The sequence below is a fragment of the Trematomus bernacchii genome, unplaced genomic scaffold (assembly GCF_902827165.1).
Source record: "Trematomus bernacchii unplaced genomic scaffold, fTreBer1.1, whole genome shotgun sequence".
Classification (NCBI taxonomy): Eukaryota; Metazoa; Chordata; class Actinopteri; order Perciformes; family Nototheniidae; genus Trematomus; species Trematomus bernacchii.
In genome coordinates this window covers 25,444,592-25,470,636 of record NW_022988043.1, presented here as the reverse complement: position 1 = coordinate 25,470,636, position 26,045 = coordinate 25,444,592, and the positions used below count along the sequence as shown (strand labels likewise).

The window sequence follows — 26,045 nt, the reverse complement described above, 5'->3', positions numbered from 1 at the left end:
CACCTCCTCTAAGGGGGTCCTCACCTCCTCTAGGGGGGTCCGGGGGCATGCTCCCCCGGGAAGATTTTCTTTTTAAATATTGAAGTTAAAAGCATCAATCTGGTGCACTTTGAGAGCAACATTAAGAGATCTATGGATACATCTCTCAACACCCATATGAAACAGAACTGTAAGCATATTTGTCTTTATGGATATTTTACAAATCACTTAAACTGTATTCTTGTTTTGTCATATGTTTGTTTGTTTGTTTGTAGCCTTTATTTAACCAGGTTAAAAAATCCCATTGAGATCAACGATCTCTTTTTCAAGGGAGACCTGCGGTACATTGGTTACACATAAAAACAACAGAAAACAAAAAGGATATCACAACATAATTACAGGGGTATAAATTAGCAACCTATTCACAGTGACAGGTATCTAATAACATTTCATCCAGCCGTGCTTTAAAATTATGCAAGGGAATCAAAATGCTCAGTTTCAATGTTTTTTGCATAGTGTTCCAAGCTAGAGGAGCAGCGCACATAAAAGCTTTAGTACCTAAAACAGTCCTAGCACTAAAACAGTCCTAGCACACATTATAGTATTTCATAACTGTTTTTCATTTATTCTCTCTGGCTGTCCATCTCATAATGTTCACATAGAAACTAGCTGTCAATAGGAATATCATTCAGAAGAATTATCATTTCTGTCACAAAAAGAGGTTGCACATTTAAATTCAGGTGTTGTTATGGCAACGTCAGTGGCCCAACAGCCACATTTACCAACCTGGTCTCACCAGAATGCGTGACTCCACCACGACTCCTTAACACCGTAGTGCGTGGTGGAGTCACGAACTTTGCTACATTTGCTACGTTACCTGGTGATTTCAAAGAAAGCTCTCTGGGAAATGTTGACTTACTGTTCGACATGAAGCTAGAAGCTACCTTACAGTACACAGTTGATCCTGAGTCCTGTCAGTTAAAGTGTTTCATAGTTAGCTTAGCTAAGCATCAACCTAGCACTGAAATATATGGATGTTATGTGACAGTATTTCTGAGAAAAAGTCAGCTGAAATGGTGGCATAGTTGCCACTGCTTGACAGCATGTTTGAAAGTATTTGCAGCAGTAAATGTCAACCTGGTCTCACCAGAATGCGTGACTCCACCACGACTCCTTAACACCGCAGTGCGTGGTGGAGTCATGAACTTTGCTACATTTACGTGTCTGCACCACGCAAACAACCCCAATGTAAAGTGAATGAGGCTCCTTTGTCGTGGTGCACACACGCAGTTCTACAACGTCCAACATTGAGCTTTTATTCTATAAAACGTTTTTAAAATCTACTTTATAGCTTGTAGTAACTCACGGGAGGCTTCTTTTATTTTATTTGTATTCATAATAATTTTTATTTTTCGTCAGAATGTATGCATTATTCACCAATTTTTGTTCTCAAAAAACAGTGCGTTGTGTGTAATACAACTGTGATTTTTATTAAATTAGTTAGTTTTTAAGGAAGGCCAGAGTTCAGCTGTGTCAAATACATTGTTCCCTTTAGTTAACGTTATTTAAAAGATAATTATATTCCTATTTGATCATGTCCCCTTTATTGTATTACGGACGCAGAGAGCAATGTGAGCGTCCATTCCCATTGGATAACGGAGGATTTTACACCCGGAAGTAAGTATTCTCCTTACTGTCGATTGATTTTATTTACAGTGATATCTGCACTACTCATCAACTCAAAAACACCAGATTATCCTTGTTAATTACACAACATTGATTGGTGTAAATTGTGTACAATGCTTTTGTATTTTCCCCTTTCGATTCGGAGAAACAAATATTTTTTCGTAGTGTGTGGATGGCAGAAGACACTACACTACCCAGAATCCTCAGCTATGGGACTACACCATGTGCTTAGAACTGTCCTACCCCCCCCCCCCCTTAGGTCACAGGCTCCTCCAACAGTGCAACACAATAAAACAGATACACAGACAAAATAGTGCAAGTAAATACAAAAAGAAAAATAGTAAAATAGTAAAAAGTGAAATAGTGCAATAAGAGTCTATATACATGTGATTGGAATATGATATATTAGATAAATAACTTCTAAGTAGCAGCCAGATGAATGTTATGGATGTTGTTTGAAAGTTCAGGTGTTTAATAGTCTTATGGCCTGTGGGATGAAGCTGTCCCTGAGTCTGGTGGTTTTAGTCCGGATGCTGCGGTACCGCCTGCCAGACGGCAGCAGACAGAACAGTTTGTGGCTGGGGTGATGGGGGTCTTTTATAATCCTGAGGGCTTTCTTTAAGGTTAACCTGGTATTTTTACTCCACTACATTTATTTTAGTTACTTTACAGATTTGGATTAATGATGTGAAATATAAACAACCCTTAAATCAGACTTTAGTTACACCTGAGTAAAATTCAGTGAATTCAGCCAACAATCAGGCGAGATATTTGGTAGTGGGTGCTTGAGAAGACTAAATATTTATCTGCAGATCCCTATAAAGCATATTCATTACTCGTTATTCTCTACTAATAGTTAATTAAAAACTGTATATAATAGCTATTTTGCATATCCCTTTCAAGATTTCAAGATTTTCTAAGGTTTATTGACATATCATATACACAACTACGGTGTAGTTATGCAAGTCACAGGTTCCTTAACAGTGCATTACAAGACATCTATCGATATCTGTGTACCTCCACCATTAAACATATTCTGCACCTTTCTTATACTATCTACATACATCTTATAAGAGTATAATTAATATGTATAATATCAGTTAAAATAAGTGCTTCAACATAGTTAACATTGCAGGAAAGTTGATTGTCAATTTCCAAAACAAACCATGCAATATATTAGACGTTAAGTACTTTGTCAGGCTTAATATCTGTAGATACCCCCAAAGCTTTTTTCTTATTTAAAAGAAGACCTTAACCTAAAGTATTCTTTAATGTTTAAATAAAGCCTTATTAGTTTGTCTGTTTTGCACATCCTCCTATCAGGCACTAAACTGTTTTATTGTAGAGATCACTTACAGTATCTTCTTGATATTTTCTATTCTATATTATATATATCATTGACCTTCCACTTTCCCACTATATTAAGAGTATGTACTCTTAATATTTAAATGTTTTCATCAAATATAACACATTCAAAAGTGCTTTACAAAAATGAAAGACATTAAGAAAAAGGCATTTTAAAACAGTCATTAAAAAGCAACACAATCTACCTGCATTGCAATTACTCTAAACGTGTAATAACGTGCTTTAACCAGTAGGAGGTGCGGGTTAAAAAGCTGTCAAGTTTACAGTGTTAACAAAATAAAATATACTGCTGTTTCTGGTTTGGTTTACGACGGATATATTCTGTTATTGTTTTGATATTTGTAACACAAAAGCGATGTAAAAAACCCACAGCAACACAGAAAACATGGTCTTAACATGACCCAGCGGTCTAGTAGTTAATAAAAAACAATAATATCAAAACAAATTATTACTACTAACTTTATTGTGAAATTAAAACAGAACGGTAAAAGAATAGTTTCCGGTCTATTCTGAGGCCCGATCTCTGTAGATAAATAAAGAACTACGACAGATGTGTAATGTTTAATGCAGCCAAACCATTCATTACAATGCATTCATGTGATGACTTTCAAAGAGTAAAGCAAGCACTGCTGAATAAAGTATGATTTTATCTTTTACGAAACGTTTTTTTTCATATGGAATGCAGTTGGAGGTCAACCAATCACAGAGCTTGAGGCAAAGCGGAACAATAGCTGAGGATTCTGGGTAGTGTAGTGTCTTCGGCCATCCTAAACTCTGAACAAATATTTGTTTCTCCGAATCGAAGGGGAAAATTACAAAAGCATTGTACACAATTTAAACCAATCAATGTTGTGTAATTAACAAGGATAATCTGGTGTTTTTGAGTTGATGAGTAGTGCAGATATCACTGTCAAATCAATCGACAGTAAGGAGAATACTTACTTCCGGGTGTAAAATCCTCCGTTATCCAATGGGAATGGACGCTCACATTGCTCTCTGCGTCCGTAATACAATAAAGGGGACATGATCAAATAGGAATATAATTATCTTTTAAATAACGTTAACTAAAGGGAACAATCTATTTGACACAGCTGAAGCTCTGGCCTTCCTTAAAAACTAACTCATTTAATAAAAATCACAGTTGTATTACACACAACGCACTGTTTTTTGAGAACAAAAATTCGTAACTAATGCACCATAATACATTCTGACGAAAAATTAAAATTATTATGAATACAAATAAAATAAAAGAAGCCTCCTGTGAGTTACTACAAGCTATAAAGTAGATTTTAAAAACGTTTTATAGAATAAAAGCTCACTGCTGGACGTTGTAGAAATGCGTGTGTTCACCACGACAAAGGAGCCTCATTCACTTTACATTGGGGTTGTTTGCGTGGTGCAGACACGTAAATGTAGCAAAGTTCGTGACTCCACCACGCACTGCGGTGTTAAGGAGTCGTGGTGGAGTCACGCATTCTGGTGAGACCAGGTTGACATTTACTGCTGCAAATACTTTCAAACATGCTGTCAAGCAGTGGCAACTATGCCACCATTTCAGCTGACTTTTTCTCAGAAATACTGTCACATAACATCCATATATTTCAGTGCGAGGTTGATGCTTAGCTAAGCTAACTATGAAACACTTTAACTGACAGGACTCAGGATCAACTGTGTACTGTAAGGTAGCTTCTAGCTTCATGTCGAACAGTAAGTCAACATTTCCCAGAGAGCTTTCTCTGAAATCACCAGGTAACGCTAAAAAACATTACATTTAGATTGTATGACAAAGTGTTTATTTAAAGTGGACCTATCATGCTATATTTGAATAATATAGTGTAGGACCATACCTATATAAGGCATATTTATACTTACCAGCAGAGTGTATCAGGACCTGGAGAGCTGGGTTCACCTCATTGCACCTCTTCATGCCTTCAGGTCGCTTTTTTATTGGGACTGCTTATGATATTTGTTTATCTCATGCAATTGGGTAATACCATACAGTTGTGGTGTGCGATGAAATGTGTCAGCCATGCAGTTACGGTTAACAGAGAACAGAACACAAGCTATACGAAAAAGCGGAAGTGGGAACTTGTGGGGAACCATAAATACTTTAGTTATTTTGTTAAAACCACAGAAGCTCAAGCTACTGATAAATGTAAATGAGGGTTACACACATTTCTCCGTCTGTTTGTTGTTTTTCTGCTCAGGGCCACAGGACAATAGGGTAACAAATATCTGATGAATATCTACATGGAATTTTCACAGTGGAATACTTACATTAAAGTGGACCTATCATGCTATATTTGAATAATATAGTGTAGGACCATACCTATATAAGGCATATTTATACTTTGTTTTTTTCAAAATACCAAACAGATCATGCATTTTAGCCATGCCTCATTTTGCTCAATTTGACATTTTTGAGCTCTGTTTTTGCAAGGGCTGATTCTGTGAGAACAGCACCACCTACAGGCCTGGCATATGTACTACAGCGTCTCCAGCGCTTTCGAACGGCAATGGCCGTGGCTGTCTCCTCCTGATTGGTGGAGTTGGCCCAATAGCCGTAGCGCCACTGTCCTGACGTCAGGACAGTGTTCAAATCTGGATCAGTTTTTATCAGATCCGTTGCAGCCCCTTTTTTAGAGATTTGGGTATGGAGGAAAATAGAGAGGGTTGTGTTTTCTGACACTTGGTGAGTTCCCTGGAACACCGGGGACACATATTCATGTATAAAAGACGTACAAAAGTGCATTTTGCAGGATAGGTCCCCTTTAATATATCTGGCTAGCTATAGCTACTTGCTAACAGTTTAGCTTACCCCCGCGATTCAAAGTAACGTCAACGTAGCTGTAATTTATGCTTTGCTTACATGTTCCCATAACTTGGAAGTTTACTGACATTTACATACCTTGTTTACCTGTGGCTCTGGGGTTGTTGTGTGAGCCACCACTTGAGAATTCTCGTCTTTTTTAAGAAAATGTTTACTTATGTCCATCTTCAAAAACTCTGAGTCCGACTGACAGTTTATTTTAAACATTGTCACAGCTCACAGGATAGGTACCTGTCATCCAATAAGACAGATGTTTATTTCCATTCAACTCTCTGGTTGGTCTGGTGTCTTGCCTCTGTTGCATTCACTGAACACGGGAAATTACAATCCTGCCGTCCTCTCTAGTGTCATGATGAGGTTCAGGTAAAGCACAGTTAATGTATTATATTATTGACTCAATAATATAATACATGACTTTGAGAGTAGGCAATCTAGGCATATTAACAAAATTAATTAATCATACTTATCACGGCGACGGTGTACTGAGTTTTTTTTTTTTTTGCTAGGGGGCCCCTTAGTGGCTGCGGGGCCCTAAGCGGCCGCTTATGTCGCTTAATGGGTCGGGCCGGCTCTGAAGGGGGGTGTCAGGAGGCTCAGGTGTTGCTTCTTGCTGTGCATGGTAAAGCAGCATTCTGTTGTTATGCTCCAAATATCTGGAACAAACTCCCAGAAACCTGCAGGTCCGCTGCAACTCTGACTACTTTTAAATCCAGGCTAAAGACTTTACTTTTTGCCGCTGCTTTTAATTGATATATTCATATCTTAAACTGCACTTACATTTTATTATCTTTGCTTTTTATCTTTGCCTTTAAATGAGTATTTTTAAATGTCATTTTATATCATTGCTTTTAAATGAGTGTTTCTAGATATCATTTTATAATATGTTTCTTAATGCTCTTAATGTCTTTCATTTTTGTAAAGCACTTTGAATTGCCTTGTGTTGAAAGGTGCTATATAAATACACCTGCCTTGCCTTGTGCTGTTTCTGTGATGTCATTCTCCCAGTGCTAAGGTTCAGTTTCTTGAAAAGTCATTGTGGATTTCTCCACAGGATCTCACCTGTGCCCTCGGAGTTTAGACTGTGCCCGGGCAGGACGGGGCTTCTGCCCCCCGGGCGGCTCCCACTGCGGGCCCTGCCTGCGCCCCCTACTGGAGAATGCCCACGGCCGCTGTGTGGTCCAGAGGAGGCACGCTGCTCACACCACTAAAGGTATGTGGTAGCACAAAAACTAGAGATGTCCCGATCCGATCACGTGATCGGGGATCGGAGCCGATCACGTGATTTTCAAAAGATCGGAATCGGGAGAAAAAAATCGGGGATCGGGATTTTTTTTTTTTTTTTTTATAATTTTTTTTTTTAATTGAATGTTACAAAACAAAAATGACCATGTTCACGTCTTAAAGTCATCCTGAGGCCTTAGTTTTGGTTTAAAATTACACAACATCATATATGTGTTGCTTCTTTTGGGCTTGTTTTCATAGACCTGGTTGCTTATTTCTCTCAAATCTGGCAACAGAGTGGGCAGGGCGCAGTGTCTAATAGTAGCAGTAAGCTAACAAGAGGCTACGTTCAGCTGGTGACTCAGGAGTCGGGACAGAGAAAATGTCAGGAGTTTGGAAGTATTATAAAATTGAAAGCGAAGGCAGTGTAACAGCCAGATTCAATGTTTGCAAGGCGGAGGTTCTGCGTGGTGGAAAGAACAGAGCTACGTTCAACACGACCAATCTAATACAAACACCAACAACAACACGACGAGTACACAGCGGGCCACTCAGGTAACGGCACTGAAACAACCGACACTTTCAGAGACTTTTAAAAGGAAAGAGAAACTGTCCCAGAACAGTGAAAAGGCCAACAAAATAACAGCCAAGATAGCTGAATTCATCGCGTTGGATGACCAGCCGTTATGTTACCTTTTTTTTCTCTTAATGCATTGCATAAAGATCGGATCGGGAAAAATCGGTATCGGCAGATTGTCAAAATCAAATGATCGGAATCGGATCGGGAGCAAAAAAAGGTGATCGGGACATCCCTAACAAAAACCCTTACTTACTCAGCATAGTTTCAATTCCAGAACAACAAAGTGCAAACATATTTAACATCAAATGTAAGCACTGCATCAGGAAAAAGTCAATGTACCCTGTCTCTATCTCTTACTTAGAAGATTAGAGCCTCCTGCCTGGTTTACATCATTGCATTTTAAAACAAGCGCACTAAACCACTGAGCCACAGCCACTGTGAACATGAACAGTACAGGAAGTTGAATTGGATTGGATCTTTTGGCTGTCAATGTGTAAGATCAGTGGAGATCCCGTTATATTAGTACAAGTGTATCATATTAAGCAACAGCACCATGGAGATAAAGAGAACAAGTATGTATGTGAGTAGAAAACATTAATGGGATCAATCATATATATATAGCTGCTTTCTCCAGAGCACAAGAGTGAGTCTTTGGAGACAAAATGAGTGATGAGATGAAGCTGGAAACAGTACAACCCGTCGGCATATCCCTATTTGGTAGATGATACATGTAATAATACACCCTTTGTCTATGACCTGAACTGATTCAAATAAGACAACATGAAAAATAATCCAAACATAATTCAATAGCTATGGCTTGATGTCAAACCTCAAAACGTGTTGTTGTATCTTATGTATTTGTACTTAACAAAGAGCATAGAAACTCAGATGAATCAGATATATTGTCAGATTCATAATCTTTTTTTATTATTTGATCACATAGTAAAATAATAATAATAATAATACATTTTATTTAAGGCGCCTTTCATGACACCCAAGGACACCATACAATTTGTTAAATATTCTAAGAGGTACAAGCAACAGAACATGATAAAAACACAAACAAACCATCATGGAGAAGACAATGAAAGTGGACACACATGATTGGGAAAAGGTATTCAGGGGAAACGATGACAGGGAGCACTACAGTGAGTAGGCTGATCTGAACAGGTGGGTTTTTAGCATGCTTTTGAGGAGGGACTTGAATGTGGCGATTGTGTCAGACTGTCTGATGAGTGGGGGGAGAGAATTCCATAGTTTGGGAGCAGTGCAGCTAAAAGCCTGAGCCCCCATCGTGACTAGGCGTGGGGTGGGGACGGTTAGCAGGCCAGCAGAGGAGGAGCGGAGGGAGCGAGAGGGGGTGTAGGAGGTCAGCCAGATAGGTGGGGGCCAGGTTGTGGAGGGCTTTGAATGTGAGCAGGAGGGTTTTGAAGTCTATCCGGTATTTTACAGGTAGCCAATGCAGATGGATGAGGATGGGGGTGATGTGGTCAGAGGGTCGGGGTGATGTGGTCAGAGGATGGGGGTGATGTGGTCAGAGGATGGGGGTGATGTGGTCAGAGGGTGGGGGTGATGTGGTCAGAGGGTGGGGGTGATGTGGTCAGAGGATGGGGGTGATGTGGTCAGAGGATTTGGTGCGGGTGATGATCCGGGCAGCAGAGTTCTGAATGATTTTAAGTTTATTGAGGAGTTTGATGGGAAGACCTGAGAGCATGGTATTACAATAGTCAATACGGGATGTGACGAATGCGTGAACCAGGACTTCAGTGCTGGGTTGAGACAGGGATGGGCGGAGTCTGGAGATGTTTCGGATATGAAAGAATGCAGTCCGGGTGATGTTTTTTATGTGGGGTGCAAATGAGAGGGAGCTGTCCAGAATGACACCAAGGCTCTTGACCTGTGTAGAATATTGAACAGGGAAACCATCTATGATTAGGTCTGGGGCAGAGGGGGGTGGAGCTTTGGAGAGGGTGGATTTGGAGCCAACGAGCAGGGCCTCCGTTTTGCTCCCGTTGAGCTTGAGGAAGTTATGGCTCATCCAGCTCCTGATGTCCTGGAGGCAGGTGCTGAGAGAGGTGGGGGGAGGGCAGTGTTGGGTTTGGTGGATATGTAGACCTGTGTGTCATCAGCATAACAGTTAAATTGGACATCATGGTGACGGAGGATGGTGCCAAGGGGGAGGAGGTAAATGATGAAGAGGAGTGGACCCAAAACTGACCCCTGGGGGACACCATGTGAAACAGTGGAGCAGCAGGACTTGTGGTTATTGAGTTGTATACTGTTTTCTGTCTGTAAGGTAGGATGTAAACCAGGAGAGTGCAGTACCAGTGATCCCAATGTCTGCCAGACGTTTGATGAGCAGTGGGTGGGAGATGGTGTCAAAGGCAGATGTGAGGTCGAGGAGGATGAGGATGGTGAGCAGTCCAGAGTCAGCCGCACGGAGGAGATCGTTTGTGATTTTGACGAGGGCTGTTTCAGTACTGTGTTTTGGGCGGAAACTGGATTGGAATGGTTCATGGAGGTTGTTTGTGTCGCGGTGGGACTGAAGTTGACTGGAGACCACTCTTTCAAGAGTTTTGGAGATGAAGGATAGGTTGGAGATGGGCCTGTAATTGTTCAGATCAGCTCCATCAGCACCGTTTTTTTTTTTAGAGTGGGTGTGATTGCAGCCATTTTGAAGTAGGATGGTACAGTTCCGGTGGTGAGGGAGGAATGAATGATTCTTGCGATCATGGGGGTGACGGAGGGAAGACAGGCTTTGACCAAGACAGTGGGGAGGGGATCCAACTGACAGGTAGTGGGTTTGGCTTTGATGATGAGATCAGAGATGGTAGAGACAGTTGCTGGTGTGAAGCTGGAGAGGGTGCTGATGGGTAATTGCCTGGTGGGAATCATCCAATAGTTCCCAATTTAAATCATCATTTTGCCTTTTTTCGGTGACTGTTGTTTTTGTATGGCTGTTTGTGTTTAGACAACATTAGACATTTCAGAACTTTTGCTGCTTGGAGCCGCCTTGCCATGAGCGGTATGCCAGTGTGTTTCTATGGAGAGAGATTATGATGCGCAACCAGTCAGATAACCAGTCAGATCATAATAATAATAATAATACATTTGATTTATATAGCACACTTTAAAGACAACGTCATCTCAAGGTGCTTCACAAAGCTATAAGATAACACTTATATGAAGCAGTGCAAGCTAGCAAAGAAGGTAACCATAGAAACAAAACACAACAAGGCTCTGTCTCACCTCGTTGAGCTAAGAGCAAATCGTCCCATTCTCATGAACAGGATATCTTAGCAACACCTTAAGGGGGTGGTCCACTTATACTTTAGCATGAAGTGATTGGATTTTGAGGATGAAATATCACGGTGAGCTAATGTCTGCCCATTCATGTGATATCTCCATAACGCCTTGATGGAATTTCTTTAAATGTAGCATAAGGGTTCACTTTGACGCAAGGATGAACTCAATAGATGAGGTCAAAGATCAAGTTCACTGTGACCTTACACAACTCATATACATATGCAATATGTTCATCTTCAATTTCACAGAAATGTTTAATAGGATAGTATCACCCCACTGTTCTGTATGTATTGGAGCTTCTGAAGGCTCCCGCTAGGAGTCCCGATGAGGAGAGCGTTGCAGTAGTTGAGCCTTGAGGAGACGAAGGCATGGACCAGTTGTTCTGCATCTAAAAGGGAGAGTGTAGGACGGAGTTTTGCAATGTTCCTGAGGTGGTAGAAGGAGGTTCTGCACAGGTGTTTGATGTGGGTGTCAAAGGTCAGATGTCTGTCAAATCTTACACCCAGGTTGGTAACTGCTGTGGAGAGGGGTATGTTTTGGCCAGAAAAGGTAATGTGGGTTATGGGGGATGACTAGACCTGGTTTGGTGTGCCAACTAAAATAGCTTCTGTTTTGGAGCTATTAAGCTGCAAGAAGTTTTGTTGCATCCAAGCCTTTATCTCCTCAAGGCAGGTTTTAAAGGATGTTGATGGGAACAGTGATGATGATGGTGACAGTGAGGATGCATCACACTGTGAGACTTTATTTGATCATTTCAGTAAAAAGGTAACGTTCATATTTCTCCTTTTGATTATTATAGTGATCAATGTTCAAAACAAAGCACTTTAGCAAGTGTCCACATAAGTTGTAAAATGCTGAATAAGCACCTTAACTTTCATGATACGCATTTCTCGGTCACGATCAGTTGTTTCCGTGAATGACTGAATGTTGTGTCATCGTAAATGTTGCAGCAAGGCATTGTGGGACAGCATTTTCGACGCCGATGAAAGTAAAATCCAAAGGATGAGCTAAAAGAGAATAAGAGAGCTGAGAGGCGCTGTGGTTCATCAGGGCAACTGTGGTTCATCAGGGCAACTGTGGTTCATCAGGGCAACTGTGGTTCATCAGGGCAACTGTGGTTCATCAGGGCAACAGACATCAGACACATGACTATGATCCATTGTTGGTAATACAAATGTTAAAAGGCAGTATTTTATTTTGGAACACCGCTAGGGACAGCTTCATTCACTAGCACTAGAACAGAAAGGCTGCCAGACCCCTGACCACACTGTACAGGGGACTGTAAACGTGCACAGTAAACGTGCACAGCCATGCTCTTTGTTCCTACTCTGCCACCCCTCTCTAGCTGTTCGTCCTTCATTGTATTCTTTTCACTCCTCTCGAAGGGTCAGGTTTGAAATGTTTTCTAAATCACAGATAAGGAACTAGGATATTCACAAAGTGTTCATACCCCTTCACTTTGTGTCATGTGTTATATGTTGCAGCCATATGCTCAAATCCAAACCATTATGACAGAATAACTTCTATCATTTTATTTATTTATTGATCCTCAAAAAGATGCTTTACACCTTGATTTGATTGATTTGACATCATTTGGGAAGACACACACCTGTAGGTCTCCCAGCTACCCATACATATTAAAGCAAAACTCAAGGCAGGATGTCAAAGGAAGTGCCTGGCTGCCTGCAGAGCTGAAAGATGAAGCACATAGACCAAGTGTTCCCTGGGTAACCATGGGTAACAAGGAAGCTGTTTCTGGAAAGAGATGTTGCTCTTCAATCTGTTGTTTGAAGGTGGAGGCAGAAATCTAAGAGACAATCTGGTTCCTCCTCTCCCTCTCCCCCCTGTAGCTGGGCCCATGCTTTTCCTTCATGATTCTGAGCTGCTTCCACCCACACAGTAGAACACAGAGCCCTCCACGTGCACACATAACATACAAACACAGAACACAACACATCTATTTACCCACTCACACCAAATGGAACTATAATAAAAAAATGCATTGATGGAAAGGATTTGACACATTTTGCCCATCATCCAGCCCTCTACTCACAACAAACCCTTCAGCCTCCAGCCCCTCACACACTTCCCCCAGCTTCACCTGCAGACCATGCTGTACTATATCCTTGCTCTATTCTTCCAGGACACACATATGGCAAACTAAGCCTTTGTGCCTATGGGTCTTCTTCCCAAACATAAGTGTTATGATACAGATGATAATCTGAAACAGGAAATAGAGGGGACATAAACACTGATCCACTCATTCAAAAACAGTCACGTCACGTTAGCAGTTGCTTCTAATGCCACACAAGGGCGATGTCATCTTTCCTTTTTAAGCCATGACTTGACCTTCAGCAGTGTTCTGAAGGATTAGGACAGGTGAATGTAAGGGCTTCAGTTTATCTGTGTGACTCAGAGGATGTTCATTAGCAACAAACAGCATGTGTATTGCCAATTTGACATTTTAACCATATAAAACTCCAGTGATCAGAGTGTGTACTCCAGGTCCAGTGTGTTGGATTGAGAGGCCTCTAGCAGTAAGGATGCAGATAGCAACAAACTGAACTACGACTTGACTTTAGAATGATGGCTTTATTTAGGACATATTCCTTTTATCTTATAATGTTATAACTTTATTATTATTATTATTATTATCTTTCCAATCCGGCACATAGGCCACGTGCATGCCCCTAAAAGTGACTGGTGCCAAGGTGTGCTCTGATTTAATAGACCAATAAAAGTAGACAGATTCAGGCAGGCCTTGCATAGCCGCACACCATTTATTTTGAGATACTCTTTGACAGTTTTGACAGTAAAGTGTTGAATTGATGTGCTATATTAATTGTCTGCGTTCACAGACATGTAAACCTGTGTCTTGACTTGCAGGATGCTTATGAAGAGAGCAAAAACAATAGTTACCACTGGTCCTCGATGATGTTATACAGTCTCAGTCCGGCTGGTCAAGGTGGTTAAAAAGCTATTCACATGCATGGGAATCTGTTCGATCAGCTGTGCTTCTTGATGAGCTCATGATGTTTTCAGAAAGAAGAAGCTGTTGCTCTGAGGTTAAATCATTTGACATGTGATGTTCAGTTTAATCGTCACTGGGTTCACAAACAACCTACATACTAAATATTAGTCTGTATATTTTTATCAAAACAAAAAAAGAGAGGTAGGAGAAGACAGCCTGTGTAAACCAGTTTTCTACTGTCCTCTAATCAAAACATATTTAGAGATGAAAGATTGTATTTATTTTCATTGCATTTGATATCAAGGTTATTCAAAAGTAACGTAAAGTAATCAGGTTACATTGCTTTAATATTGTGATACTCAGATTTGGTTACCTTTTCGAAGAATCCCTCCCAACCCTGCCTGGTACTTCACTTGGACCCAGCCTGGTCTAGGTTTAAAGGGGGTTCTATCTGCAGTAGAAAACCTAAAGTGTGTTGTCTATGTCTACAATATGCTCTCATCCTTCTCATTTGAGATTCACATTGTAGGTTAAATGCATGGAAGGACAGCCTGCAGACTGAAGTCTCAGATGAAGATTGGAAAAATGCTTGCATTGCTGCTCATACTAATATTAATACACGACTGAAACCAATACAGTATAAATGGTTGATGCGAACATATGTGACCCTGGTTGATTTAAACCGATTCAACAAAAATATACCAGATGTATGCACAAAATGCACATAATCACGGGGAACATGGTTTCACTGTATTTTGCAGTGCAGAAGTGTTCTGGGAAGAGGTACGAGAGATTTGACTGGACCCAGTATTTTCTGATTGGTCCAGTAATGAACATGAGCTAACATTTGTAGACCTCAGCCTGCTCTAAGCCAAAACCTGAATAGCATTGTTTTGGAACAAGGCTCACAGCTCAAGCATCACTCATTGGTTGCGACCGATGCTGTTAGGCCTCCCATTGGAGGAGATATCCTACTGTATATATTAAGAGCCATAAAGACAGCGTTCGAGAACGTATGGAGGCCGTTCATTGATTATGTCAAGGATCTGAATGTATCTAATGGTCAAGAGAATGAGTAGATGCAGTGCCGGTTTCATTGTGTCTTCTCTTTTCTGCATAATGTTTGCAAATGATTACCTTGTATTATACAGATGAAGCATGTTTGTTATTTCTCTTATTTTTGTATTGTTGTATTGAAAATCCAAATATATAATTGTTCATGGCGTCTAATTGTAGTTTTCTGTTCCTCCAGGTAAAGTGAGCACCTATCCTGAGCTGGATGAGGAGATCAACTTCCTGTCTGCGATCATCAGTGAACAGAGAACTCTGTCCAGGCTGCCAGGTACTGAAGCCCCCTGTTCATATTCAGCTCTACAGTACATCCATGCTGACATAATGACTCCAAACCCTTCATTCCTTATCTAAACCCTTCATTCCTTATCTCAGCTCCAACCTCCCAAATTGCCTCTGAACCGTCACCCGGCGCCCCCCCCCCTCACAGCATCCACCACAGAGCAGCCCAGGAGCCAGAGTGTCCTGCCCACCAGTGAGGCTCCAACCTCCTCTACCTCCAAAACCACCTCCAGCACAAACCACACCACTGCTCTGCTCAGCGATCCCATCATCCTCCCGTACCCCCCCCATGACCAGGTCTTCATCAGTAAGTATTTTCTGTACTTTAGCCATGACAACGTTTTATTTTGGAGTTCTACCTCTTGAGCTTGAGGTAGAAACTGTAATTGTGACCTGAGTGCTGTGAGATTTGGTTTAATGACTATATATTCTCAGGTTAAAACGGGGGGTTACGTATTGTAACCCTTGTTATATAAGCACAGGCGGAGCCCTCTACTGGACTCTATGGGTACTACCTCTCCACCATACTATTCGAGCATTCATCAACTGAGATATCTATAACCGTAGCCGGCCCCCGGGGCGGGCCTACCTGAATGCGTGCACAAGCCCACCGTATGTAAGGCGGCCACGCCTCCCGTTTACGTCATCCTACACTTCTCTTCAGCGAGCGGCATAGGACAGACAGGGCCCCGAGTAGAGGGCTCCGCCTGTGCTTATATAACAAGGGTTACAATACGTAACCCACCGTTATATCTCACACAGGCTCCGCCCTCTACTGGACTCTATGGGTACAGTGGGTGGAGCCCTGATGCCTAAACGCCCTGTCGTCCAACAACATCGAGTCACCACACTGCCCCTGACCGGCTTTTGGTTAACAGCCACTGCACCGCAACCTCCTCTCCTCCGTTTGTGACCGGGGAGAAGTGGGGGCTGCAGTTTACCTGGCTGGTAGGGCACACTCAGACACGCTTACCTCGTGAATAGTGTGCCTGGAAAACAGTGAGGAGGGCTCTCCCTGCCTGCCCATTGCCCCCCAGCCCTGTATGGGGCTTACCGCGCACCATGTCTCCCGGGTCCCCAAGGAGCATGGGAAAACATAAGTGCATTATGTCCAGGGGGGGGGTCAGATACCTGCTGACCCACAGCCCCGCCCCTCACCAGTCCTGTGCTGCCTCAGCAAGCACAGATGATGAGAAGGAGCCAGACATGTCCAAGAGATAAAACCTTATGAAGGGGCCTGGCGTGGACCAAGATGCCGCCGTACATATGTCCTCCACACTCACTCCGTTGAATAAGGCTGTTGACACAGCCATGGCTCGTGTAGAGTGTGCACAGACCCCCGTGGGGAAGGCTCTCCCCGCCTGTCCATAGGCATGTGAGATGCACTCGCAGAGCCATCCTGCCAGGCTTTTCTTGGACAGAGCTTTACCGGCTACGCCGCCCCCAAAGCACACAAACAGCTGTTCAGTGCGTCTATAGGCAGCCGTGCGCTCCACAAAACATGCTAGCGCACGCACCGGGCAGAGGAGGTGCAATTTAGCCTCCCTGGCCCCACTATGGGGTGGAAGATTAAAGCCCCCTAACTGAATAGCCCTTGACCTGAACGAGCTCCCTAGACTCTTGGGAACAAAGGAGGGGTTCGGTCTGAGTGTCGACCCGCTCCGGTCACCTCGGATCAATAAGCAACTTGGGTGCACCGACAGAGCAGTCAGCTCGGACACTCTCTTGGCTGAAGTTAAGGCAAGTAACAACGCTGTCTTCCATGACAGTGCTTTCAGGGAGGAGAGCTCCAGAGGCTGAAATGGTTCTGTGACCAGAGCCTCGAGCACCAACGGCAGGTCCCACTGTGGGGCGGGGGCGTGCACTACTGGGCGCTGCCTCCTGACCCCCTGTAAAAACCGCGACATTAGCGGCTGACTGAAGGCTGACCTGCCTCCAAATCCCTCATGGCAGGACGAGATGGCTGCTGGATACACTTTAATTGTGGAATGAGCCAGCCCCCTGTCCACCAGTAACTGTAAGTAGGACAGAATAGTGCCCATCATACAAGATAGGGGCTCTAGACTCCCCTCTTCACACCATCGCTGGAATCCCAACCACTTTGGCCTGTAACAGGCTGTGGTGGATCCCGCTCTCGCTGCCTGGATAGACTGAATAACTCTGTCACACAATCCACCCTGTCTCAGCCTGTCCCTCTCAGGAGCCAAGCCTGGAGAGGTTGGCCCAGAGCCCCGATTGCACCTGCCTCTTGAGACATCGCCCCCCAGAACTGGGGAATCGCCCAGCGTGGCCCACCTTCATCTGTGTCATCTCTGAGTACCACGGAGCCCCGACGTGATCCGGAGCCACTAGGATGACTGACAGACGTTCTCGCCTCACTCTCCCCAGGAGAGGGAGAATGAGATGCAGTGGTGGAAAGGCGTAGAGCAGCTTTCTTGGCCATGGCTCGTGTGCAAACGTCGCAGTCTGCAAACTGCCCAAAGCAAGGATGCCTGTCTGCTCTCTGACAGGGTGGCGCGTAGCCTGCCTGCATCGAGCAACATCCCCAGATACTGCACCTGCTGGTGAGGTATGGGGGAGCTCTTCTTCCAATTGACCGCAAAACCCAACTTGGTTAGGTGTGAAACATTGCCCATTCCCTGGACCTGGCCATGACTATGAGGTCGTCTAGAGTAGTGTTGTCACGATACCAACATTTTGGTTTCGATACCGATACCAAGTCAAGAATTGCGATTCCGATAATTTTTCGATACTTTTCTTAAAAAAAGGGAAACAGTCTTAAATGTAATTATTGTGCTTTATTTCAGCAGACTTCTGTAGTTGAAATAAATGGGTTAGAAAAATGATGGTTAATTAGTTTGTGAGATACCATCATCAGTAGTGTTCAGGGCAGGCTAATCCTGGGTTTGAGCTGTACCAGACTCACAGTTAATGTCATTTATGTTTATTATTTTCATGATCTCTTACAACATGGTCTCTTCTTTATACTTGAGTTTATGTGATTTCTTTGATAGTTAACTTTATATTTTATTAACATGTAATAGTACAGTAATATAAATACTTATTGACAAAATGTACATTGCAGATGTTAGCCACATTGGTAAGTTAGCTAAAAAGATAGCCATATTAGACAGTTATCATTGCCATTGCCTCGTCAAACTACGAAAACGTTCGTTTGTCACAAAATAAATGACACTTGTTTGACTTAGATTTGAGGGCATGGGCTTGAGCATGATGTAATTATGTTATCTATCACATTCGCTAACCTGTCTGTCTTTAAATTCTTTAAACAGCTCTGGATGCAGGTCGGCGAGGTGCTTAGCCAAGTTTGATGTGTTGGCTCCCTTGGTTTGCAGGGATCTAAAACATGTCTTACAGACAGGCCTCATGGTGTCCGTAGGCTTGCCCTCACTGTCAGAGATATAGCTCAAATACTTCCAAATTTCGCTTCTGCCGTCTTTTTTGTCAACAAGCCGAGGCGCAGCGGCAGTTGCACTCCCACTTGCAGCTTCTCATTTTCTCACATGCTCTGGCAGCTAGCGCGTGCACGAGAGAGGGGAGGCACTTAGAGCGTGCTTGAGAGGGGAGGGACGGCAGGCACGGCTGCAGTGCAGGGAGTGGAAGCAGAGCGCTGAACACACACGGCTCTTATTAAAACAGCGCTTTCTCCCCGGAGTACTTTTCCCCGTCATTCTTAAAGTACCCATACTAATGAAACGGAGGAATCGTAACGTTTTTAACGGCAGGGTATCGCGGTACCTTTCAAGTATCGGTACACCGTGCAACACTAGATAAAAGAACACCCTCATGCCACGGTCGCGCAGCGGCTGAAACGCTGTGGCCACACATTTGCTGAACGTGCGTGGGGATAGGGAGTAGCCGAACGGCAGTCTGTTGTACTCGTAGGCTACACCCTGGAAGGCAAAACGCAAATACTTTCTATGCTTTGGAGCAATTTTGACATGAAAGTAAGCGTCTTTCAGGTCGATGGTTGTGAACCAATCGCCTGGCATACAGACAACTCCTGTTTTTGCAACAGGGCCTGAATCTCTGCGGAGAGGAAACCTATCTCCTCCCAGGATGATAGATTTGCCTCTCTATTGCCCCTGAATGGAGGAGGGACGCTGCAAAGCTGGAGTGAGTAACCCAGTCTCAGTGTCCTGCCCCTCTACTCTGTCAGTACACAGCTGGGCTTCCATTCCCCACAAAACTGTGTTCAGGGGGCATGCCAGCAGCTGTGGAGCCACAGCTAAGAAGCTGTCGTATTCTCTACAGTACCTGTGGCCTACTCCGCTGCCAAACCCTCCATAAAAGGAAGTTTGGCATGGGGGCTGACACAGAAAAGGGCCGATTTTCTACTGAGGTCCTTGAATGCACCGCGGCACGCTCCCGTGGGGCCGCGGCTCTGTCCTAATGCCGTCTCTTTGAAATGGACATTATGGTGAAAAGTGGAATTGTGGAGAGAGATGACTCTTACTCTGGGATAGGGATGCATATCGTTGACTTTTTGACGATACCGATACCACTGAACGATACCGATACTCGACCGATACATATTGTGATACTTTCATGTTGCATAAGGGAAAACATGAAGCGCTTTATGATATAGTTAACATATCAAATGAATATTACAATTAATTGTGGGACTTCAACCTTTTAGTACTGAACAAACAATGAAAAACACGTTTGACAACACGGGCTTGAAGACTGTACATTCCTGTACTCTGATTTGTGACAGTAGCAAATGTTTTGAGAGGTTGGATGTGTTGCCGCCTTTCCCAGAAATAAACTTATTGCAGTGGTTACAGACCCCACCATTCAGACTGGCAGTCATATGCAGCCACACTTTAGATTTTTGTGCCGACATCGAGCTAATGAAAAAACGAAATCTAACCGAAAGGCTCAGACGTTCGGGAGGAAGGTGAAGGGCGTTGCTTGGCAATCAAGCCAATCACCGAAGCCGTTGCAAAACGCGCAATCTGATTGGCTGGCGGTTTGGGCGTGAGTTTATGGATATTACGCCTAACTTTATATAAAAGAAAATACAAAAATACAAAAAAATACAAAAATATCGAAAACCGGATCTGATTTCGGTACGGTATACCGTAGCCGCCAGTAACCGGTATTTCGGTAATACCGGGAACCGGTATGCACCCCTACTCTGGGATAAATGCAATCGTTTTCACTGAATGCATTTCTCACACACATCACTCTTTCTTGACAGCACTTCAGTTTATTCCACTCACGTGCGTGCGCCCACCTGCTGGCTCCTATACTGGAGTTTACAGCGGGGCGGGGAGTGTGGGACAGTGTTCTTTCCTCTGGGGATGAGCAAGAAGCAGCCATGCTGCGACTACTCCTCACCCATGTGACCAAGGAGATCGATCCAAAGAGCCCTTCCGTAAACGCGGGGGCTCCCCGGAGATCAACACGATCCTTTTTGAAAAGTGCCATGCGGCGTGATCCCCCAGGGACATCACACGGCAGGCAGCGGCGGCGGCCACACAGTAGACCAAGCTACTAATTCGGCCTTGCGGCCAAATAATCGCTCTGATCTGGTGAGGTGGGGGCATCTCTAGCAATGAGCGAGATGCCCAACACACCTGTGTTTATTTGCAGCCGCCCTGTCACGCGGCAGGTTGGGCAGAGCTCATTTCAGCTCTCTGCCCAACCTGCTGCTTGCTGGGAGCAGCTGCGCTCTGCCACCATGGTCATCACCTAGGGGGAAGTATAGCCCTGGGCGGTGGACTTCCATGGACGCCGGACCCGGAAGTGCCCGACATCGGCAAATGGAGCCATCTGCCCCGCTGGAATGGCGAACGTGAATGGCACCGCCTCGGCCATATCCTGGTCCCCCAAACACTCGAAGCAGAGGTGGTGGGGATCGGCGCCCGCTATTTAAGCCACGGCACGAAGGACAGGCCCGGGTCTCTAGCTGTGGCGACTCCATGGAGGTATGATAACTCTTTCTTCTTCTTTCAAACGTTTTACTTTCTCTGCTTCAGTTGTTGCTCGCTCGCTGAAGAGAAAAGGATGACGGGAACGGGAGGCGTGGCCGCCTTATATACGGTGGGCTTGTGCACGCATTCAGGTAGGCCCGCCCCGGGGGCCGGCTACGGTTATAGATATCTCAGTTGATGAATGCTCGCACAGTATGGTTAAGAGGTAGTACCCATAGAGTCCAGTAGAGGGCGGAGCCTGTGTGAGATATAACAAGTATATCCCCGTTTCTCAGAGTCCAATGAAATAGATTTCTTCTTCCAAAATCTAAAGATTTACTTTAATATAATAATAATAATAATAATAATAATAATAATAATAATAATAATAATACATGTTATTTTTTATAGCGCTTTTCCTGGTGCTCAAGCGATTATGATACCAAAGATAGAAAAGCAGGAAAATCTCCAGTTTTCCAAGGCTGGAAACTTAAATGTACTTTAACTAACTTTAAATAAACAGTAAATGGCCCATACATTTTGTTGCCGTTTTATTTTTCTGTTGATCTTCTAATTGATTAGTCAATGGTTGCTGCCTTATCGCAAAGATGTTTAGGAAGTTCCCGTTATGGATAAGTGCTGCAGCCCTGGAGGCCGCTTCATTTAAGTTTGAAATTATTTTTGCAGCAAGGCAGCATTGAATCTAAACACACTCTGATGATAAGACATTGTAAGACAGTAAAAATAACAGCAGCTGAGGTCGTAAAGAGCAAAAATATAATAATTGATATGACCAACTATTGGAAGGGGACAGGAATACGAGTACTGAAGCAAGCAATGTACTGCTGTTGAAGGGGGGCAAGTGCAACACACATTGTAGTCCCTTAAAAAAAAGAAAAAGGCCTAAACGCAAAAACATTATGAGCTGAATATGCCATATTTAAAATATTTTCACTGCTTTACCTTGCTGCATCGACTGTAGGTGGCTCACTGACAATTGATAAGGACCTCATTCATCCAGGTGTCAAAACATCTGAAATGTTATTTCAAATGCTTTAAAGAATGATTCATACTAATAATTCTAATTATAGTGTTTCTCCCCCTGCACCGACATTTTGCAGCCAGCTATTTATAGTCAGACGTCATTTTCAATCAAATTTCATAAACTTTCAGAATCCTCTCTGGTGTTAGGCATACAGACACGTCGCTCCTCAGAACTAAACGCAGTGCTAAACTGTGCAGGAACCAAGAGGCCGTTCTGCTCCATTAGACACAGAGCTCTTATTCCTTGTAGGATGAAGAAAAACATGAGCCTTCAGAAATCTTTATTTCTGATCAGAGCGGAGGAGGATTCTTAAAGACAGGCTGCTCTATATTTTTCTATTATGCCAGCGTAACATTTAAAATATGGCTGCCGCTAAACAGTGATGTTACTTCATCACAATGGTGTCTAGTTAATTTCTGTTTCTCACATCTAAATTCCTTTATCAATTAATTATTGAGAAAATAAAGACATATTAGATTATAAAATGAGCAATATTCAGGTCTTGATTGTCTGCAGGTGGCTTCAGCTTTAATCTTGGTGTCCTTTCACACTGACTCAGTGTCTGCACACTGAGACAACAACACATGGACTACTAATAGCCACAAGATGTAACAAAGAAAACAAAAAGGCATCTGTTGTTGTTACAAGGTAGAGTAAAACACACATAACCCAGTAGTGTACATCCATCTTAACTGTGACTACAAGTTGCCTTCACTGCACTGTATCTTTGAGGTTGTAAAAACACTTTTTTTTCATTCAGGTACACCACCCTCTACTATGAATTTGCATTGAGTCGATGCAATCTCAATGCAAATGCATAGGAACAAAGCCCAGGGCCTGTATTCACAGATACTGTGGGAATACTCTCAGAGAGCTCCTAACTAACTCAGCCCAAACATCAGTGAGCGCAGAAGGGAATGCACTTTACCCGGTATATTAAGTTGGTTGATTAAGAAAAGAAAACGACAGGCCATATCACAGATGTTATTCTCTATTAAGACATGGTGTGATTAAAGGTATATATTTATGTAATGAACATCTGTGTTGGATAAATTGTAAGCCACATAATGCCTAAAACACAGGAGCCTCTTCACATGCTGATAGTTGGTATATTTGTTTGCTCACGTTTATTTACCATACATGTACTTTTAGTTCTTACTCTAATAATAATTATAATAATCACTCTTTCATACATTTCTGTGATGGCCAGTCAGCAGCAGCGTAGGTTGGCATTTTAATCTCAAAACCAGCAAATCAGCAAACAGCAATAGAAGCAAGTCAAATAGCAGAAAAGCCACCTGCACCGAGGAACATGAAGCTTAGGTCGTTGACCAATCTGAAGTCAGTTTAAATGGAAAGAATACGTCATCTATCTTCATGGGAACAGGCGCCTTAAAGTCCTCAGACTTAGTAAAATACCTCCTTTGTCTGGCAAAATGTTAGCACTCCATGCTGTGATATCTCGGGACTGACCTCAAATTCACTATGGAGCTACAGAACAGAAGAGGTGTGTTTCTGTCCTTTAGTTGTGCCTCGCTCCATATCTCCTCTCAATGCTGTTTCTCTGTCCCTGCGGGGCCATATCAGACACAATGACTCCGTCTTTTTCAGAAGCTCTCCCATGCTCTATAGTCTGCTTCTAACACAGTTCCAGGGCTTTGGGTCAGAATCATGTCTCCTTCCGACGCCTACAGATTTCTCCTCACACTGTGTCTGTATGTCCTCTCAGTCCTCTGCAGTGTCTTCATGGTGGTGGCTTCGATGGCTCTCATCACAGCAGGCGCCTGTTGGCTCAGGTAAGATATATATATATATATATATATATATTCCTGCCTTTCAAATCTACGGCTTCAGACTCTTCAAATATCATGTCACTCACTTTTAGGATTAGATTTTGTACATCTAATTTGATTATATTCAAATATAGTCATATTATGATTGAGGCATCCAGGTGGTTATACAATACATTGCAGCTAACAATATTTTCTATTCTGATTATTATTTATTTATTTATCGTTTATTTCTCAATATTTATTACTCAATCTTTTCTCAGCTGCAGCTCCGCCAATTTCTCCTCCCTGAGACGGCGGGACGCAAACTCCCGGTGTGTGTGTGTGTTCGGGCTGGGTTTCGCTGTGTCTCGCTGTCTCGCAGACGGCCACTGGGCTCATAGGGAGGGGGGGGCAGGAGCTCCAACAAGCCGTTTAGGACAGAGAGTGAATACACATACTATACAGAGATGCTGTATGAGAAACCAATGTGATTTTGGAAAATTGCACAGTATAAATCTATTTTAGTATACCTCAGCTAGCTGGTGGTGTGTGGATCTCTGCTGCTCGGCTGCCAGCCTTTGGCGCGGACGCGCAGTCCTCCGATGGTGTGGATAGAGGTCCTGCTGCTAGGTCGGCAGCCGTCAGCGCGAGACCGCAGAGACCCGCTGGTGGTGCTAGCTGTTCAGCTTGCCAGCCTCTTCGGAAGCTGGCTGGTGGCGTGTGGAGCTCAGCGGCTGGGCTGTTAGCCGTCAGGCTGATGGAAATGACGCCGGGACCCGGACACGGGTGGATATCTCCCGAGAGTAATGGTGCGTTCACACCGGACGCGATGCGATGTTTGGGGGCGGCACGATTACATGTAAAGTCAATGCAGAGACGCGGACAGACGCGGACAGACGCGGACAGACGCAAATTCACTCCGGCGGCGTGCATGAAGCGGTTGATGCGAATGCCGCGGCACGATTGAGGCGATTGAACGGGGCCGCGATAACCGCTCGAGTTCAATTTTTTCAACTCGAGCGTCAAATTCGCCTGACGTGATCTCGCGATAGCCAATCAGCAGTGAGGATCTCAGCCTGCCGTCAGTGACGTTGAACCAGAAAACCAAAACATCAGCCGTTAGCTGTTAGCACTCAGAGCTCACAGCTCCTCATATCTGTTCAGAAACTAGACAAAAGTTAAACAAGTACACACCACAGACTGTCTGTGTCATGGTGAATACAGTCGCTGCTTTATTTATGTCTGTATAGGCCGTTGTTGTGAGTGTGGACGGAGCATATACAACGTAAGCTTAGCCTGATGGATCCGATCTCCATTTAGAAAACACGCATTTTAAAAGGTTTTTCCCCTGCCGTCTGTCTGCAGACTTGTCAAAGCATTAATTCATGGTTTTTACTAACCGTTATCAGTATGTTGTTACTTCAGCATCATTTTGAAACGTGTATTACAATTAAATCACAGTAAAATATGTTCATTTTGTTGTAGCCCCCTGGCCAGCGAGTCTTGTTTGAATGATGCGAGTAAACACAGCTGACAGCCGCGGTGAAACTGGAGCGTTAAGAGCGATTAGAGCGTCCGGTGTGAATGCAGCATTAGAGACATAGCAGAGCTAATAAGACTAAGGCAACATGTCAATACTCACAAACTGGCCCCTGGACAAAGATCATTGCTGGCATTTTTGCTTAAAACAATTTATGAATAAAAAAAATTAATATTGTGTCACTGTCAGTCATCTAATATAATATCATATATAATATGTCCTATGATATCCTGTCAGTCATCTAATATAATATAATATGTAAAATACTGAATACTGTGTTACAGATATCAGCTATAAAAGACTGCTCTTGGTCAGAGTCTACTCCTTTAGCATTAAAGAGTCCTCTCCTGCTGATGTTCAGGTGTATATCAGTATGTAGTGTCTCTACTTTAAAGAGTCCTCTCCTGCTGATGTTCAGGTGTATATCAGTATGTAGTGTCTCTACTTTAAAGAGTCCT

The 26,045-nt window shown here is 43.3% G+C and overlaps 1 protein-coding gene across 1 annotated transcript in view; it reads left to right on the top strand.

Annotated features, from left to right (window-relative positions):
* npdc1b (neural proliferation, differentiation and control, 1b) overlaps nt 1–26,045 on the top strand; it is a 57,257-nt gene that overhangs the window by 7,879 nt on the left and 23,333 nt on the right. Inside the window, 5 exon segments of the mRNA XM_034118452.1 lie at nt 6,912–7,070; nt 15,191–15,280; nt 15,385–15,433; nt 15,435–15,598; nt 24,005–24,071. Coding sequence (XP_033974343.1) covers nt 6,912–7,070; nt 15,191–15,280; nt 15,385–15,433; nt 15,435–15,598; nt 24,005–24,071 — 529 coding nt within the window.